At 35.6% G+C, this 16,583-nt stretch overlaps 1 protein-coding gene across 2 annotated transcripts; it reads left to right on the top strand.

Moving 5' to 3' along the window:
- Window positions 1–943: 943 nt before the first annotated feature.
- mon1bb (MON1 secretory trafficking family member Bb) lies at window positions 944–16,458 on the top strand. 2 transcript variants are annotated; one of them, XM_021479843.3, is made up of 6 exons: window positions 944–1,527; window positions 2,929–3,480; window positions 6,248–7,040; window positions 9,813–9,960; window positions 12,684–12,858; window positions 15,304–16,458. In XM_021479843.3, the coding sequence occupies exons 1-6, from the start codon at window positions 1,440–1,442 to the stop codon at window positions 15,312–15,314; spliced, it is 1,767 nt and encodes a 588-aa protein (XP_021335518.1). In that variant the 5' UTR covers window positions 944–1,439; the 3' UTR covers window positions 15,315–16,458. The 2 variants fall into 2 exon arrangements, 1 of the variants encoding a protein (XP_021335518.1); XR_012387176.1 differs by lacking the exons at window positions 9,813–9,960; window positions 12,684–12,858; window positions 15,304–16,458 and adding an exon at window positions 9,111–9,313 and having other exon boundaries at window positions 6,248–7,234.
- The last annotated feature ends 125 nt before the right edge of the window (window positions 16,459–16,583 follow it).

Genomic DNA, 16,583 nt, shown 5'->3' on the forward strand with positions numbered 1-16,583 from the left:
ATATTGATGGTTTTAAACAGATTTTACAATATATGATAGAAATTTTTTAACAGAGCTATACGATTAATATAGGCTTCTTGGAATTGGTTGGGGCCACCGAATTCCCTGGGGCCCTAAGTGGCTGCTTACCTCACTTATTATTAATTCTGCCCCTGCACACAACAATAGGCCTATATAAACCATATGTATATAAACACGAGCATAAAAAAGTGCATTATTGTAACAACCATGTTATTTCTTTGTTATTTATTAATTTTTTTTTTATTTCATCTTAACTTCACCTAATGAGACTGGTGGGCACAATTTCCACCACAAGACTATCCTTGGTTTAATTTTGGAGAACGCCACTTGGGAATCATCATCCATGTTCTGTTCTGGTCTGTATTTATTTTTAATGTATTTGAGTGGCATAAAGGTATCAGAAAGTTTCCGCTATGTAAAACATGTGCTGGATAAGTTGACGTTTCATTCTGCTGTGGCGACCCCTAATTAATAAAGGGACTAAGCCAAAAAGACCCCCCGATTGTCCAGACCCTTATTTTGGGACCCACTGCTCTAACAAACTTTCTTTGGGGAAACATTTATCAGACTTTTTTTTGAGAAGTAATCATCTGGTGGCATATTAAAGTATTTCCAATGTTCTTCAATCAATTAAGAGCAACCTCTGTTAGAAAGAACATTTTTACATCAATTTATAATATGATCAAATTTTTCAGAATTGTAGTTTTTAACAATAATTTCACATAAATACATATACACTCAATGACATTTAACATTATGTCACTCATATTTGACACTTAATCTTCACAAAAAGTAACTTGAAACACAAACATATGGTGGCCTTACAGTAAACGTATCAGCACTTATAGGCTATTATATTTACTCCTCGTCTTTTATTTTGAAGCATCAACCGGAAGTGGTTGTGGATATTTGTTTTGCAGTGTTTTAACGTCCAGCTTCCTGGAGGGAGCACCGGCAGCAGAGCTGAGTCAGTTGCGCTGAACGAAAGCGAAAGATGATTTTGCATTTAAATCATCGTTGATAATTTAATATATCAGACATGAATGTGATTGTGAGCAGAAGGAAAGCGCTTCACGAGAGCAGTCATTTATCGAGAGACTTCATGAGCTTTTCGCACAAATGACGTAGACGAGCTCAAGTTACTGTGTTGTTGTAATCTGCTCAGGACCTCTGTGATTTAACCAGCTTTTATTATTTGACAAATCGCGATTTATCGCTATTAAACTATCAGAAGACGTGCGTGACGGACGCTGCAGATATGGGATAACAGCAGTAATCTGATTAAACGGCTTCAGACTATAATTTTGTATATTAAGTACAAACCTTTAGTCATTAAAATTGCTTCGCTGATTTATTTGTCATCTTATAAGTGTTTTAAGCCAGTTTCTCATCATAAATGCAGCTGTTTGCATGTTGACATGGATCACAACGGTCAAGAGAGTGGGAATATGGAGGAGGTGAAGATATGTGATCCATCAATCCTTCCTCAATGTCCTGATCACACAGGTAATGTTTTAATGCACTTTATTATTACAAAGTAAATATTGTGGATAGCTAGACTTATTTTTGTACCCTCTAAAACATTATAAGATCTACAGTACCTGATAAAAGTCTTGTTGTTGATCCCAGCTGGAAGAGCAACACACTTGACGTTTAGTTGATCATTTGTAAAAGTGGCAGAAGGTCGATTTTTTTCGATGAGTCATATGTTGAACAGCATCCCAATCATCACAAATACTGCAGAAGACCTATTGGAACCCACATGGACCCAAGATTCTTACAAATTTTTGTCAAGTTTGGTGATGGAAAAATCATGGCTAGAGTGGATTATTGGATGGCAACATCAACAGCCTGAGATATCAAGACATTTGTGCTGCCCATTTCATAACAAACCACAGGAGAGGGCAGATTCTTCATCAGGATAGCGCTCCTTTTCATACTTCAACCTCCAGATCAAAGATCCTGAAAGCAAAGAAGGTCAAGGTGCTCCAGGATTGCCGAGCCCAGTCACCAGACTTGAACATTATTTAGCATGTCTGGGTTGAGGAGGCATAAATCCAAAGAATCTTGATGAACTCTGGGAGTCCTGCAGGAATGCTTTCTTTGCCATTCCAGATGACTTTATTAATGAGTTATTTGAGTCATTGCAGAGATGTATGGATGCAGTCCGCCAAGCTCATGGGAGTCAAACGCAATATTAACTGTTTTTCCACTGCAACATGACTTTATATTCTATACTGTACATTATTTCTGTTAAAGTGACACGACTTTTGTCTAAACAAAGTCAGACTTTACTGTCATAATTAAATGATTAAAAATCCAGGCATGATCATATTTTATTTAGCTAAAATAAGCGTAATCTTAAGACCTTTGCCTTTCATATAAGCCACTGCTGATACCAAATGATCAGTTAGAAGATAATATTTGTTGTTCCTAAAACTTGAATAGGCGAAAAGACTTTCGTCAGGTAGAGATGACTGATACTCATTTTTAACATTAGTATGGATGAATAACCAAAAACATGTTTTTCTTTCATCTGTCGATTTTAAAAGAAGATATTTTTAATAAACCTGTAACCATTGACTTTAATAGTATGTGTTTTTTTCCACTGTGGAAGTCAATGGTTACAGGTTTTCAGCTTTCTTCAAAATATCTCATTTTGTGAAACTCAAAAAGGTTTGGAAGCACTTGAAGGAGAGTAAACAGTGAATTCATTTTCATTTTTGATCATTGATCATTTTTATCTTATTACCTATGCCAACTGCATTTAACTGCTCTGTTTTTGCCACTTTTTTTGTATTTGTTTGTTTCTTTTTTCTCTTCATTTTTGTAAAATTCATCTAAAATTCCTAATTAAAATAAAGTTTTTAAGACTTTTAAGATTTGACTCCTTGCTTTCCTACACAGACACTGACGTCCCATCTGAAAACCATTGTGTGAATGAAGATCACAGGACGCCTTCAGACCCAGAGGGGCTTTTGGAGTCAGCAGATCATTCATCCGAGCAGGACGTCCTACCACAAGAGCCTTCAACAGAAATGCAGAAGCTCCATGTTGAGGATGACCGTTCTCTGTGTCCCGGCGGTTCAGAGACGGATTCTGGGAAAGCATCCCAAGACTCTGCATTAGTGGATAATAGCAATGATGACTCTGGTGAGTTTGTTGTAACTGTTTTAGCTCGGGGGAAGATGGAAGAGCAGGGAATGGGCATGAAAGGAGCCTCGTCCCCTTTGTCCGAGACCGGCACACCTCTGGGACCCCCGTCACACAGGAACGAGGACGTGACAGCGGATAGTTGGAGGCAGCACAGGAAGCATGTGTTCGTGTTGAGTGAGGCAGGGAAGCCTATCTATTCCCGATACGGAAGTGAGGAGGCTCTTTCATCCACCATGGGGGTGATGATGGCTCTGGTGTCATTCGTGCAAAGTGGAGACAACATCATTCGTTCTGTTTACTCTGGTAAATATGATGTTTTATATTGCAGTAGCTAAAACAATTAGGTTAATCAAAGTAAATGTTTCAATGTTTATTTAATCAAAATTTTTATTGTTTTAATAATGCACATTGTTAGTCTTAAGGGGGACAATTAATATGTTAAACCACTGAAAAAAAACAAAAACCTGTTTGGTAATTTTTAATCAGATTTTTACCCTTTGTTTTCATTTCTGAAATGATTGTCTTTCTCTGATGATGTCAGTTTGACAGCTTAGCCACACCCCTCAAACTATTAGTTTGCTGTGAGGAAAAAAAAAAGGAGGAGTGCTAATTTGAAGCTAGATATGGCAAAAGTACAGACATCCTTTACTCAAGTAGAAGTACAGATACTCATGCTTAAAACAACTATGGTAGAAGTTGAAATACTGACTACACTGACTGAAACAAGTACTAGAGTAAAAAGTATTAATCACTACTACCTGTTTTAGTTTCATGGGAGTAACTGCACACACACACACACACACACACACACACTACATATACACAAAATAACTTGCATTTCACTTTTTTTCACTTTTAAAAATTTTGTTACCAGTTTTCAGCAGCAAAGTAGTCTAGCAACATCACTCTACAATATTGTCCAACAACACTGCATAAAAAGTTGCCCTGTGTGTCATTACCTGGACAAAACTTAACTTAAAGACTGCTAAAAACAACAGTTGCCATACGCATTCGTATATTCTAAAATGTTCCTTCTGCCTATACAGTACTGTGTATATTTAACTAATAAATGTAATATATTTAACACTTCATTTCATCCAAAACACTCATGCCGCTCATTTGATTTCACTATTTGTTTTTGTTTGTTTGTTTTTCAGAGTATTGTGTATATTTTATTGAACACATAAAGTCATTAATGTTGTTTATACATTATTACATCCTCATTTTTCACATGATAAATGATTGTACCTTTGCATTATATATTTTTTCATAAATCCCCCTGTATAAATACTTTTGATGTTCTAAAATATTTATCTTACCGTCCAAAAAATTTAAATGAAGACAATAGTGTTCAAAATATACGTGTTAAAACTTTGAAACTGTGTAAACTTTGTACTAAGAAATATGAACTCATTGGAAATAGGCATGGGATGATAATTTTTTTTCAAGGTATACCACGTATACCACGTTTCTATAGTATATGTAAGGTTTTTTTACGTTTTGTTTAACAGTATCTTCAGAAGTAATGATATCCAAGATGGCGTTTTAAATTGTAATGAAATCTGTGTTTTTTTAATCTAATGAAGACAGCAGAAGTCAAGGATTCATTGTCATTATTCAGCTTGACATGTTTACAGCTCCAAACTATGATGGAGTACTCCAAATTATTTTAAATGTTTTATATATATGTTTTAAATATATTTTGTTTAAAGGGAAAAAAAGTTTTTGATTTTTACCCAGACATTAAAAAAAGAATATATTTTAGAGCAATAATTATTACAATACCATGAAATATTATTTTATCCAAGGTAAGCATACCATCAGAATCTTATACCAGCCCATGCCTAGTTGGAAAAAAAAGAAAATAAACCTGTATAACATGTTCATTGGTATTTAATTGCTTTAGTACTAACTGTACAAACGTTGACAAAAAGAACATGATTAATAGGTTTTTCCCCCACAGTATTAGATTAAAAGATCAGAGAAGTACAGTACAACATGGTCGGAAGTGGAAAATAGACTATAACCCAATTTAAATGCCAGATTTGAACAGGAATGTGTCTCTTGTTTAACCTGTGACCCGATTGACAAAAACACGTCTTATTACCCGAACAGGACAATAAACATGACATCAGTCTTGACATCATGACTCTGTCTCATCTACGCTAGTCGTTCCCATGGTAAGCTTAAAAAAACAAGCCTAGGTGTGCGATCACGTGAAAATATTGATGACTCCTCTTGCACTCAGGGGTTGCCCAATCAGATACTTTCTAGAATGTTAAAGCTGCTCCCGCTAATATCACCTAACACTGAGTAGCCAATCAAGGATATTTAGGTGCTTAATTTTGTTTAATTGATTTGATTTTCCATGTAGATGTATGATATTTATGTAACTCTGTAGGTTAAAAAACATAACCTGTAGAATTTTATCCTACTGTGTTACATTTAGTTTGCACCATAAACAGATTTTTGGCAAGTAATAAAGTTGTTGTAGGTAGCACAGAGACAATATTGGCATTGTTTTCATTAATTTGCATTTTCAGTCATCAAAATTCTCTTGCGTTTGTTATTGCCTAGGGCCAGAATTTGTATCAGCTGGATGTAAACCTGGTTGAAAGTTAGGCTCAGCATGAAATGCCTTTATAGCCCTACTGCTGCATATAATTCAGACCTGTTGCACTGGGTGTGGCACACATCTGTACCTAGTCAAAGTGTAAAGTGGAATGCTCACCAATTCTGCTTTTTTATTTTATGTAAAACAGAAATAACATGTACACAATTAATAGTTTCAACTGAACAAATATTTCAAACATTTATTTTGCTGCGATTTAAATGGGGAAAACTGCAATATCAGATATTATGTATATAAAATTTAAATAAACTTTTTTAGGAGATACATTGAAGATTCTTTGACTAATAAAACAGTATTTTTGTATAATAAATCATTTTAATTATAATATAAGTGTCACTTTGGATCAGTTTATTGAATTAAAATAATAATAATTAAACCATCTACCTAAATAGCACACACTCAGCTGCTTAAGTGACTTTGTATTGTTCTTTGTGACAGATGAGCACACAGTGGTGTTCATGCAGCGTGGTCCTCTGGTTCTGGTGTCCGTGTCCTGCAGCCGTCAGTCCGAGCAGCAGCTCCGCAACGAGCTTGTCTACGTCTACAACCAGATCGTCAGCATGCTCACACAGGCCAGCATTACGCGCATCTTCGAGCACAAGAAGAACTACGACTTGCGCCGCCTGCTGGCCGGTTCCGAGAAGATCCTGGATGGCCTCCTAAACCTGGTGGACTCGGACCCCAGTTTCTTACTCTGCGCCGTCCACTGTCTCCCCTTAGCTTCATCTCTCAGGGACTCCCTCAGTCAGATCCTTCAGAAGGCCATCACACCAAACTTGGTCTTCTCCATCCTCATAGCAAAGAACCAGCTGCTGACCATAGTTCAGGAGAAGATGGTCATTGATGATGCCCGACTGGAGCCGGCCGACCTCCATCTTCTGCTAAACCTTATTGGAGCCTCGTCCGCCTTTCAGGCCGGGGAAATCTGGACACCCATCTGCTTGCCCAGTTTTAACCCTGACTGTTATTTTTATGCCTACATCTCCTATTTGGACCCTCCTGAATGTACTGTTTGTCTGGTTCTTCTCTCCACTGATAAAGAGGCCTTTTATTCAGTGGCCGAGTGTAAGAGGAAGATTGAGGAGGCTATGCAAACACAGAATGCGCTCAAGTCCATAGCGAAGGCTCAGTCGTACAGCGTCAGTCAGGTGGGAGTGTCTGATCTCAGGCATTTCATGTACAAGCCCTTCGACGTGCCCGACAACCATCGCCAGCTTACCCAGTTCACCAGGTGAGTTGTTTGCGACTGAGAATTGAGAATCTCAGGAGACTTGTATACACTACCTGACAAACGTCTTGTTGTCATCCAAGTTTTAGGAACAACAAATATTATCTTCTAGCTGATCATTTGGTATCAGCAGTGGCTTATATGAAAGGCAAAGGCCTCTAGATTACGCTTATTTTACCAAAATAAAATCTGATCATGCCTTGAATTTTAAATGATTTATTTAGTATAGTAAGGTCTGACTTTGCTTAGACAAAAGTCGTGTCACTTTACAGAGATAATGTACAGTATAGAATATAAAGTCATGCTGCAGTGGAAAAATAAGTAATATTGTGTTTGATTCCCATGAGCTTGGAGGACTGCATCCATACATCTCTGTGGTGACTCCCAGAGTTCATCAAGAATCTTTGGATTCATCTTTAATGCCTCCTCCTTCATCTTAACCCAGACATGCTTAATAATGTTCATGTCTGGTATCTGGGTGGGCCAATCCTGGAGCACCTTGACCTTTTTTGCTTTCAGGAACTTTGATGTGGAGGTTGAAGTATGAGAAGGTCAAGGAGCTGCTGAAGAATTTGCCCTCTCCTGTGGTTTGTTATGTAATGTGCAGCACAAATGTCTTGGTTCTTTAGGCTGTTGATGTTGCCATCCAATCTGCAGATCTTTTGCACACCCCCATACTGAATTTAACCCAAAACAATGATTTTTTTTTCCTTCACCAAACTAGACTAATTTTCTGTGAAAATATTGGGTCCCTGTGGGTTCCAGTAGGTCTTCTGCAATATTTGTGATGATTGTGATGCAGTTCAACAGATGATTCATCGGAAACGTGAACGTCTTGAGACCCCACTTATGAACCTTTCCCAATCCCATCCCCCTCTATATTTATTACATTTATTTTTGAAAGAGACAGTGCTCAGTAACTAACTGTAAATACTGTTAATAAGCCTGAGTTAGCCCCAAGGGCTAATTTTCATCTGTTGCCTGTGCTAGATTTAAAAAAAGGCAAGCAGATATACAGGAAATCATGAATGGTCACAAATTCACCTACAATCCCGATAAAGTTACTCACTCGTTCTCCAACTTAATTTCCTGTCAATTTATACTGTCCTATCATAATAAAGGCAGAAATGCCAGTAACATTTATATATATATATATATATATATATATATATATATATATATATATATATATATATATATATATATATATATATATATATTTGTCATTTTCATAAATTTTAATGACCCAAATATCTTCTCATTCTGTTAGTTATGAAAAATCAACAATGGTGAATCATGGGTTATTTCACCAAATATTGGTAAACTTTTCCCCTTAACTGTCAAAGTTTATCAGTACTTGTTTTCTGTGTAAACCTGAACTTCTGAATCTTGACAATGGTTATATGCATAGAGCTTATACAGCATATATAAGCTATATACACTACCTGACAAAAGTCTTGTCGTCGACCCCAGTTGTAAAAGCAACAAATAATAACTTGACTTCTAGTTGATTATTTAGAAAAATGTCAGAAGTAGATTTTTCTGGTTAATCATCAGGTGAACTGCATTCCAATCCTCCCAAATACTGCAGAAGACCTATTGAAACCAGCATAGACCCAAGATTCTTACAGAAATCAAGTTTAATAAAGGAAAAATCATGGTTTGGTGTTACATTCAGTATGGGGCCGTGTGAGAGATCTGCAGAGTGGATGGCAACATCAACAGCCTGAGGTATCAAAACATTTGTGCTGCCCATTACATTACAAACTACAGGAGAGGGCAGATTCTTCAGCAGGATAGAGCTCCTCATACTTCAGCCTCCACATCAAAGATCCTGAAAGCAAAGGTCAAGGTGCTCCAGGATTGGCCAGCCCAGTCACCAGACTTGAACATTATTAAGGATGAAGAAAGAGGCATTGAAGATGAATCCAAAGAATCCTGATGAACTCTGGGAGTCCTGCTAGAACGCTTTCTTCGCCATTCCAGATGACTTTATTAATAAGTTCTTTGAGCCATTGCAGAGATGTAAGCTCATAGGAGTCAAACACAATATTAATTCTTTTTCCACTGCAGCATGACTTTATTTTCTAAATTGTATATTATTGCTGTTAAGTAGAGTATATAATATATAATTATCATCTGTGAACTCAAACATGGAATTAAAACATTGGCATTGTATAGTCTAAAAATGAATATATTTCTGAAAAAATGGCACCTGTTTTTGTTAATTTATTCAAAACAAATGGCATTTTTTTACTTTTGAAAGAAATGTCATCAAAAATAAAAAAAAAATCATAAAGTACATTTATTTCAGTTAGTTTTAGCTATTTGATGTGCTTTATATGTTCTTTTTACTATAAAATTACTAAAATAATACTACAAGAACACTGCTGTAACGTCTTACTTGCCTTTTCTCATAGTCACTGAAAAGTTTGATGTAATCATTCACTTTTATGTGTGTTTTACACACATAACAGAAGATAAACCCTTTCCCTCAGCATCTCCGAAAAATCCCTGTTCAACCATATCTGTGAGCTTAACCTGTGCTGCCCTCACTGATATTTCACAAAAGAATTTCAGCAGATTTGAAAAGCATGTTTTTCCTAATTCATCCAATTGTTTGATGGCTTTTATTGAGAGCGCTGTGTTTGTCATGGGATGTGCGGTACATTGTAGCGCCACTAATACAATTTCTGGAAATATTTATGAAAGACCAGACAGAAATGAGATCAGAGGCATAAAGACACCTTTGTTTTTTTGTGATGTTTGTGTCAGCCCAGAGATGGAGGCCCCATACAGCAGTGAAGAGGAGCGGATGAGACTGCTGGACCTGTACAGAGACCTGCACGGACGTATTCACAGCGCTTCACGACCCCTCAAACTCATCTATCATGTGGCTGAACGCGAGACTCTGCTGGCCTGGGTGAGTGGAGAGACTGAAGCTGCTGAGGTTGTAGTGATGTCAAAAATACACAGATTTCCATAAGTATTGTTACTCAATCCTTTGAAACCATAAACTGACTTTTCAGCAGTGTCAGAAGAGTTTGTAACTGTAACCATAGTCTGGCCCACTCAGTGTTGGATGTAATGAGTTGCAAAGTAAGTAGTTACTGTAATTAAATGAGTTGAAAAAGGAAAGTGAGGGATAACTGTTCACTTTTAGCTCATTCAAACGCAATTACTTGTAATGTACTTGTCTTAAACGTTGTAAACATGAACAGGCATGTCTGAATCAATTTGGAGAGGTGGAGTAATTGTATAGTAATATTTACATGTAACATGTAAACCTGATCTAAACATTCAGAGCTTGCATTTTGTCACTTCTGCCTAAATTAATCAACATTTATTTTGACATCACCTCATACTTCAGTGTCTCGTCAAATCTTCTGACCAATCAAATTCTCTCTAGTATCTGACATGCCTTGTCCGCTTCAAGACGCTTCTCATTTAATGCTTTATAGCTCAACCTTTCTTACTGGCAGAACTGTGATAGAAACTAAATGCTATTGGCTGTTTTTTAAAAAGTGGAGGGGGGGGGCTACTTTATACCCGTCTACTTGCTTTAGTTAAGATTTCATCAAACTACGCATAATGCACTTTTCAAAGCACTTCATGGGACCTTTAAAATGCTTAAGGATTAACATTTTTAATAAAGCTAATATTTTTTAGGTTATCGTATCAATGGTAAAAGTTCCTGTAGGCGAGAACATTACATAGATGTTGTGTTTTAGATTCAACACTCTCTCCACACAGACTCTTACAGATCAGGTTTCCTTATGTGCCAGTCAGAATTTGCAAATGCAGATTATGCAAAGGAGAATCCTGACCTCGCTCCAGATGGAGACGCTTTGTGAGTCATGAGATCATCCTGCATCCAATTTGCCAAATCAAGACTTCATTAGAGGAGCTGATTAGTGGCTGTTTTTCCTGTAACATGTCGCTTATTCTCATGGAATATAATTTTAAATTATGATTTTTTTTTTGACAACCATTTGTAAGGTGAAGAAGTCTCTCTTTCTAAATTAAACATGAAAATTTGAAATAAAAGACAAATAAAATAAAAATATATCATTTGAAATTACTAAAACTAACTAAAAGTGTTTTGGGTTACACAAGTTGTTTTATTATTGTTAGGTTTTTAGTCTTTAAATTCTTATTACTAAAATTTTAAAAACGAATACTAAATATTTCTGGATTAGTGCAATAGCCTATTGGTTAGACATATAGTGCAGTAGCAATTCAGGGCGTCCAGAGTTCGAATCCCAGCTGGAGGACATTTCCTGTCTCTACCCCCCTCTCTCTCTCTTCCACTTCGCTTCCTGTCTGAAATACTGTCCTATCCACTTAATAAAGGCAAAAAGGCCAGAAATAAATATTATCAGACATACTGTGAAAATTTCCTTGCTCTGTTAAACATCATTTGGGAAATATTTTAAAAAGGAAATAATATAATTCTGACTTCAACTGTTAACATTTTTACACTTTTTTCTTTTGTTTAAACACTCAAAGTTCAAACCTTCATTGAAAAAAATAAATCCAGTATTATACAATGAAACCAAAGATCAAAACCCGTTTTTAGGCCCAAACATTTGTTTGAGAATATTCATTTATTCCATAATGACGCCCTGGAGCACCATAACGTCTAATGTCCCTTAGCATGTCCAGAAGTCCAACTTTTTGTGCGATGGTTAGCATCTTCCTCTGCCTTTTTGGTGCTTTTCATGGTGCAGAATGTTTTGTCAACATTGTGAGGTTTGTTGGGGAAAAAACCTGCAAATGTACAGTACAGCACTTTAGAGTCACACTGCTAGTGATGGAAGATTTATGTCAAATTTGGCAAGCTGAACGCATTCTGTATTGTACAGGAGATGAGGAATGTGTTAATCAAAATGCAGAACACAATGTGCTGTAAAGAAAAAGGTAAAAGGTGAACCACGTTATAGTGAGGGACCTGTGTGTGTGTGTGTGTGTGTGTGTGCGTGCGTGCGTGCGTGCGTGCGTGCGTGCGTGCGTGTGTGTGTATTCATTCATTCATTCATTTTCTTGTCGGTTTAGTCCCTTTATTAATCCGGGGTCGCCACAGCGGAATGAACCGCCAACTTATCCAGCATGTTTTTATGCAGCGGATGCCCTTCCAGCCGCAACCCATCTCTGGCAAAAACAGAGTGTGTGTATATATATATATATATATGTGTGTGTGTGTGTGTGTGTGTGTGTGTGTGTGTGTGTGTGTGTGTGTGTGTGTGTGTGTGTATTTTTTTTCCTCATCCTAGAAAATAAAAATGCTTAATAAACTGATAAATCAACTAAATTAAGTACTAAAATGATGAATACCTAAATAAAATTAACCAACTAGGAATAATTACAACTGAGTAAATATGAAAATGTACAAAATAAGCATTAAATCAATCAAAAATTGAAATGGAACCCGACAAAAATTAAACTTTTTTATTTAAATAAACAGTATTTTTAAAAACTTGATTTATTTGATATTAAGCTGTTCTCCTTCTTTTTGCAAAGCACCACAATTTCTACCGAGATGCAGGGCTGTTATTTGACATTGTCCTTGATAACATTTTTGGGGTTAATTATGAGTAGTCGCCGGAGGCAAATTCATTAAAATGTTCCATTAATTTCTCATTCCAGGTCACGAGCAAATTCGAGCTGTACACGTGCTTCAGTCCCCTCGTCACTAAAACCTGTGCCATCAACGCCATCACTAAACTACTGCGCTGGATCAAGAAAGAGGAAGAGCGTCTGTTCATCCGCTACCCTCCAAAGTACTCCACCACCCCAAACCCCAGCAGGAGCTCCAAAACAGGTGACACCTCCAACAAACTCACACAAGACTTTAAATCAGAGATATTGTGCATATTTAGAAAATCTGGACAATGCCAAAACGAAAGCAAACACTTATTAAAGGCTCAAAACATTTAGTTGTTCATCTGACTTCACATGGATAACATTATTTTATAACACTGTGCTCTGGAATACTTGATTCTGATTGGTCAATCATAACATTCCAAGGTATGTTATTCCAAAATAACGTGAAAAAACTAATAACACCCGTTACTCATCCAGGCACTTTTCTAAATCATCTTGACCGCACTGTAAATAAAATGCTAGGTTCCACACAATTGATTTGTTTTGTGACAACATAAAGGAATTAAGTTAGCTCATTAGTTTTTATAAATTTAGGTGGATCGAACATAAAACAATTCATTTGTCGCCAAAAATACCTCAGGAATTGTTTTGTTTGAGGTCATGTTAAATAAGTAGCATTTTTTTGAGTGTGGATACATTCATATACAGTTGGGGAAATAAGTATTGAACACGTCATGTTTTTTTTCCTGGGGATAATATTTTTTAAAAAGCTGTTGACATGGAACTAGATTTTGGTGAAAACCCAAAGATTACAAAAAAAAAAAAAAAGATTATTAATTTACACTGACAATGGGCAGAAAGTTGCTGAGAGATTTCAGCTGCTGTCTGGGCCTTCACTGCATTTCTACACCTCCCTTTCTTCATGTGTTCAATACTTTCCCTTTGTCATTTCATTTATTTATGCACGACTTAATTTGTAAACTAACTGATTTGGCTTTCTTTGCATATATGGATTTCTTTGAATGTTTCCAACATCCGGTGAAAGTCAACGTCACCTTTAGAAATATGTTTCCTGAGAAAAATGGTGACGTGTTCAATACTTATATCCCCCGCTGTATATACTCATCAGTTACATTTTTTGTCTAGTTGTTCATTTTGTGGCAAGTAGCCATGTAATAAGTTTATGATTGTCCACATTCAACTGGTTGTTTTCACAGAATAAAGCCCTTTAGTCTTCTACAACAGCTGGTAAGCCTGCCAGATTTTATTCTGCAATAATAAACGTATAATCAGGAAGGGAATTTTACACTGATGATTAGGGGGGTCAAATGTTTCAGTAATATTAGTTTGTGTAATGCTTCAGTGAATCAAATGTATGGATTGATTTAAATTAAATCTAAATTTATTGATAAAACGCATTAAGTTTTCAGTGTTTTGTGGGATATTTAGTGTATTCTGTTCTACAGTATCCTCTGATTAGCGATTTCAAAAGTTACTGTAAGTCAAACTATACAGCTCATTTTACTTTGCCTTTAGGCTATATGTAGAAACAAACACCTATTTTACAAGAAAAGTGTCTTGCGAACACTTACGATGTCCATCGGTGCTGTAGATCTGCCGGTTCAGACTGCTGAATGATTTTTTTTTTTTAAGACTGACTGGCGCAATTATCCATTCACAATGGTATGAACTATTATAGGGGTGGTCAAATGTGTTTATATTATCTATCATTTTAATTAATAATATTATTATTAAAGATACATATCAGAGCAAACTATTTCCCACTTTTTAGAGGATTGACCCCAACATACACGTTTGTTTTGAAGTCCTTTAGGGGAGATGAAGCATTAATTAGGGTGGTCATTCCCCCCAAAGCATCCTGTAATTCGCACCCTGCATATAATACACGTTCACAAGCTACATTAAATAAATAGAGTTGGATTACATGCCAATCCATTTTAGATAATTAATTGGATGATTCTGTCCATAATGGATGCAAGGTAACACTTTACAATAAGGTTCATTAGTTAATGCATTTACTAACATGAACTAATCATGAACAGCACATGGACAGCATTTATTAATCCTAATTGAACATTTACTAATGCATTATTAACATTCAAGGTCATGCTTGTTAACATTAGTTAATGCACCATGAGTTAACATGAACTAACAATGAACTGCTGTAATTTCATTAACTAACGTTAACTAACATGAACAAATACAGTAGTAAATGTATTGTTAATTGTTTGTTCATGTTAGTAAATGCATTAATTAACATTAGCTAATGAACCTTATTGTAAAGTGTGACCTAAACATATGTGTTCTTGCTTCATTTTTTCTCTTTAATAAAGTGTTATTTAATACGCAATATACAATATGATTTAAAAATATATCATAGTTAACATATTTCTTATTATTTTAATGAATAACTGTCTCATTTCAATAAATAATTGTCACACAAAACAAATCAGACAATGTAAACAAGCAAAAATAAATCAAATAAACATCGCCTCAAAACCATGCACATTAATGATGTTCACGCTTAACTGACTATCAATTAGGATTATAAAATAATTGTTCAGTCATCGATTAATCGTTTAATCCATAATTGGGATACAGGATTGAGTGTTTACATGAATCTCTTCTTCTTTGTTTGCAGATGCACATTAATCAGACTCATGACAGCATTCAAACCGAACTCACCAGAGATCATTCCACCAACCAGAGGTTCAAATAATGATGTTAAGCGGCTGGATTTGTTGGACCATTTAACAGCATCATCTGGAATGAATCTAGTTTTCTACACTGAAGAAAAGTCATGCACGTTATTTATTCCACACACACAGCATTGATGATGAGCTTTACGTAGCAAAAGAGGCCCAATCATATATAGAGTATGGATATATATTTTTTCTTCTCAGCTGGTGGCAGTGGCTGAATATGGAAGCTATAACTGGATTGTTTTTTTGTCATATAATTGCATCTAGATTAGGAAATGTTTATGCTATGAAATGATCAAATTTGGTAAACTGGTTTCTTAATGAAAGAAGACACAAGCTTTTCATCTAAATCAGGGCTTTTCAAGCGATTCTGTGAAAATGTTTGGACAAAAAGGCTTTAAAAATAAAACGTTTTTAATAAATAAATAATTATGTTTAATACATTTTATCAAGACGTAAAGAAATAATTATAAAAATGTTCTCAAATCATTTAAAATATGATTAAAGTATAATAAAATGATTCAAATTGATCTCAAATTTGTAATAGTACATAAATTATGCAACTAATAATCCAATAAATACTCCAGACCTGTTTATAATATTACATTAGAGAATATACAAATAAGGATATTTTTGGATAAGGGATGCTAAAAGATTGAAAAGCTCTAGTCTAAACTCTTATCACCGTCACCTTTTCTGCTCGTTCTTTGTATTTGTGATGGAGTTTCCTTTAGTCTTACATGGCTTTGAACTTCAACCCAAACTTAAATAACATATCAGGAGATCATGAATGGTATCTTTAGTATGAGTTAGTGTTCTTTTATTTGTTTTAGTTGAGTGTTGTGTGTGATTTTATTTGTTTCCTGGTCATGATTTATGACATTTTTTCTCTGGCATGTGCACTATGATGTCATTGTATTATAATAATAAGATCAAGACCACCATAACGGGTTAAACCACTGGACTTAATTGGAAAAAATGTATGATATTTGGACAATTACATACTTGCAATTTTTTCTGGAAGAAACAAAACAACATTTGTATTGAAGAGGAATAATATATTGGTGCTGTAATAAATCTGAGGTTGCTCAAAGTACATCTTGCATTAATAGCTTTATTTTCCTAAATACTCGCACAACAGATTAATCAATTTTGTTGTTCATAGGTGTTTGTCTGAGTGTGTGCGCGTTTATTTATGACATTGTCACACTTTGCAAAA

The sequence above is a fragment of the Danio rerio genome, chromosome 11, assembly GCF_049306965.1.
Source record: "Danio rerio strain Tuebingen ecotype United States chromosome 11, GRCz12tu, whole genome shotgun sequence".
Classification (NCBI taxonomy): Eukaryota; Metazoa; Chordata; class Actinopteri; order Cypriniformes; family Danionidae; genus Danio; species Danio rerio.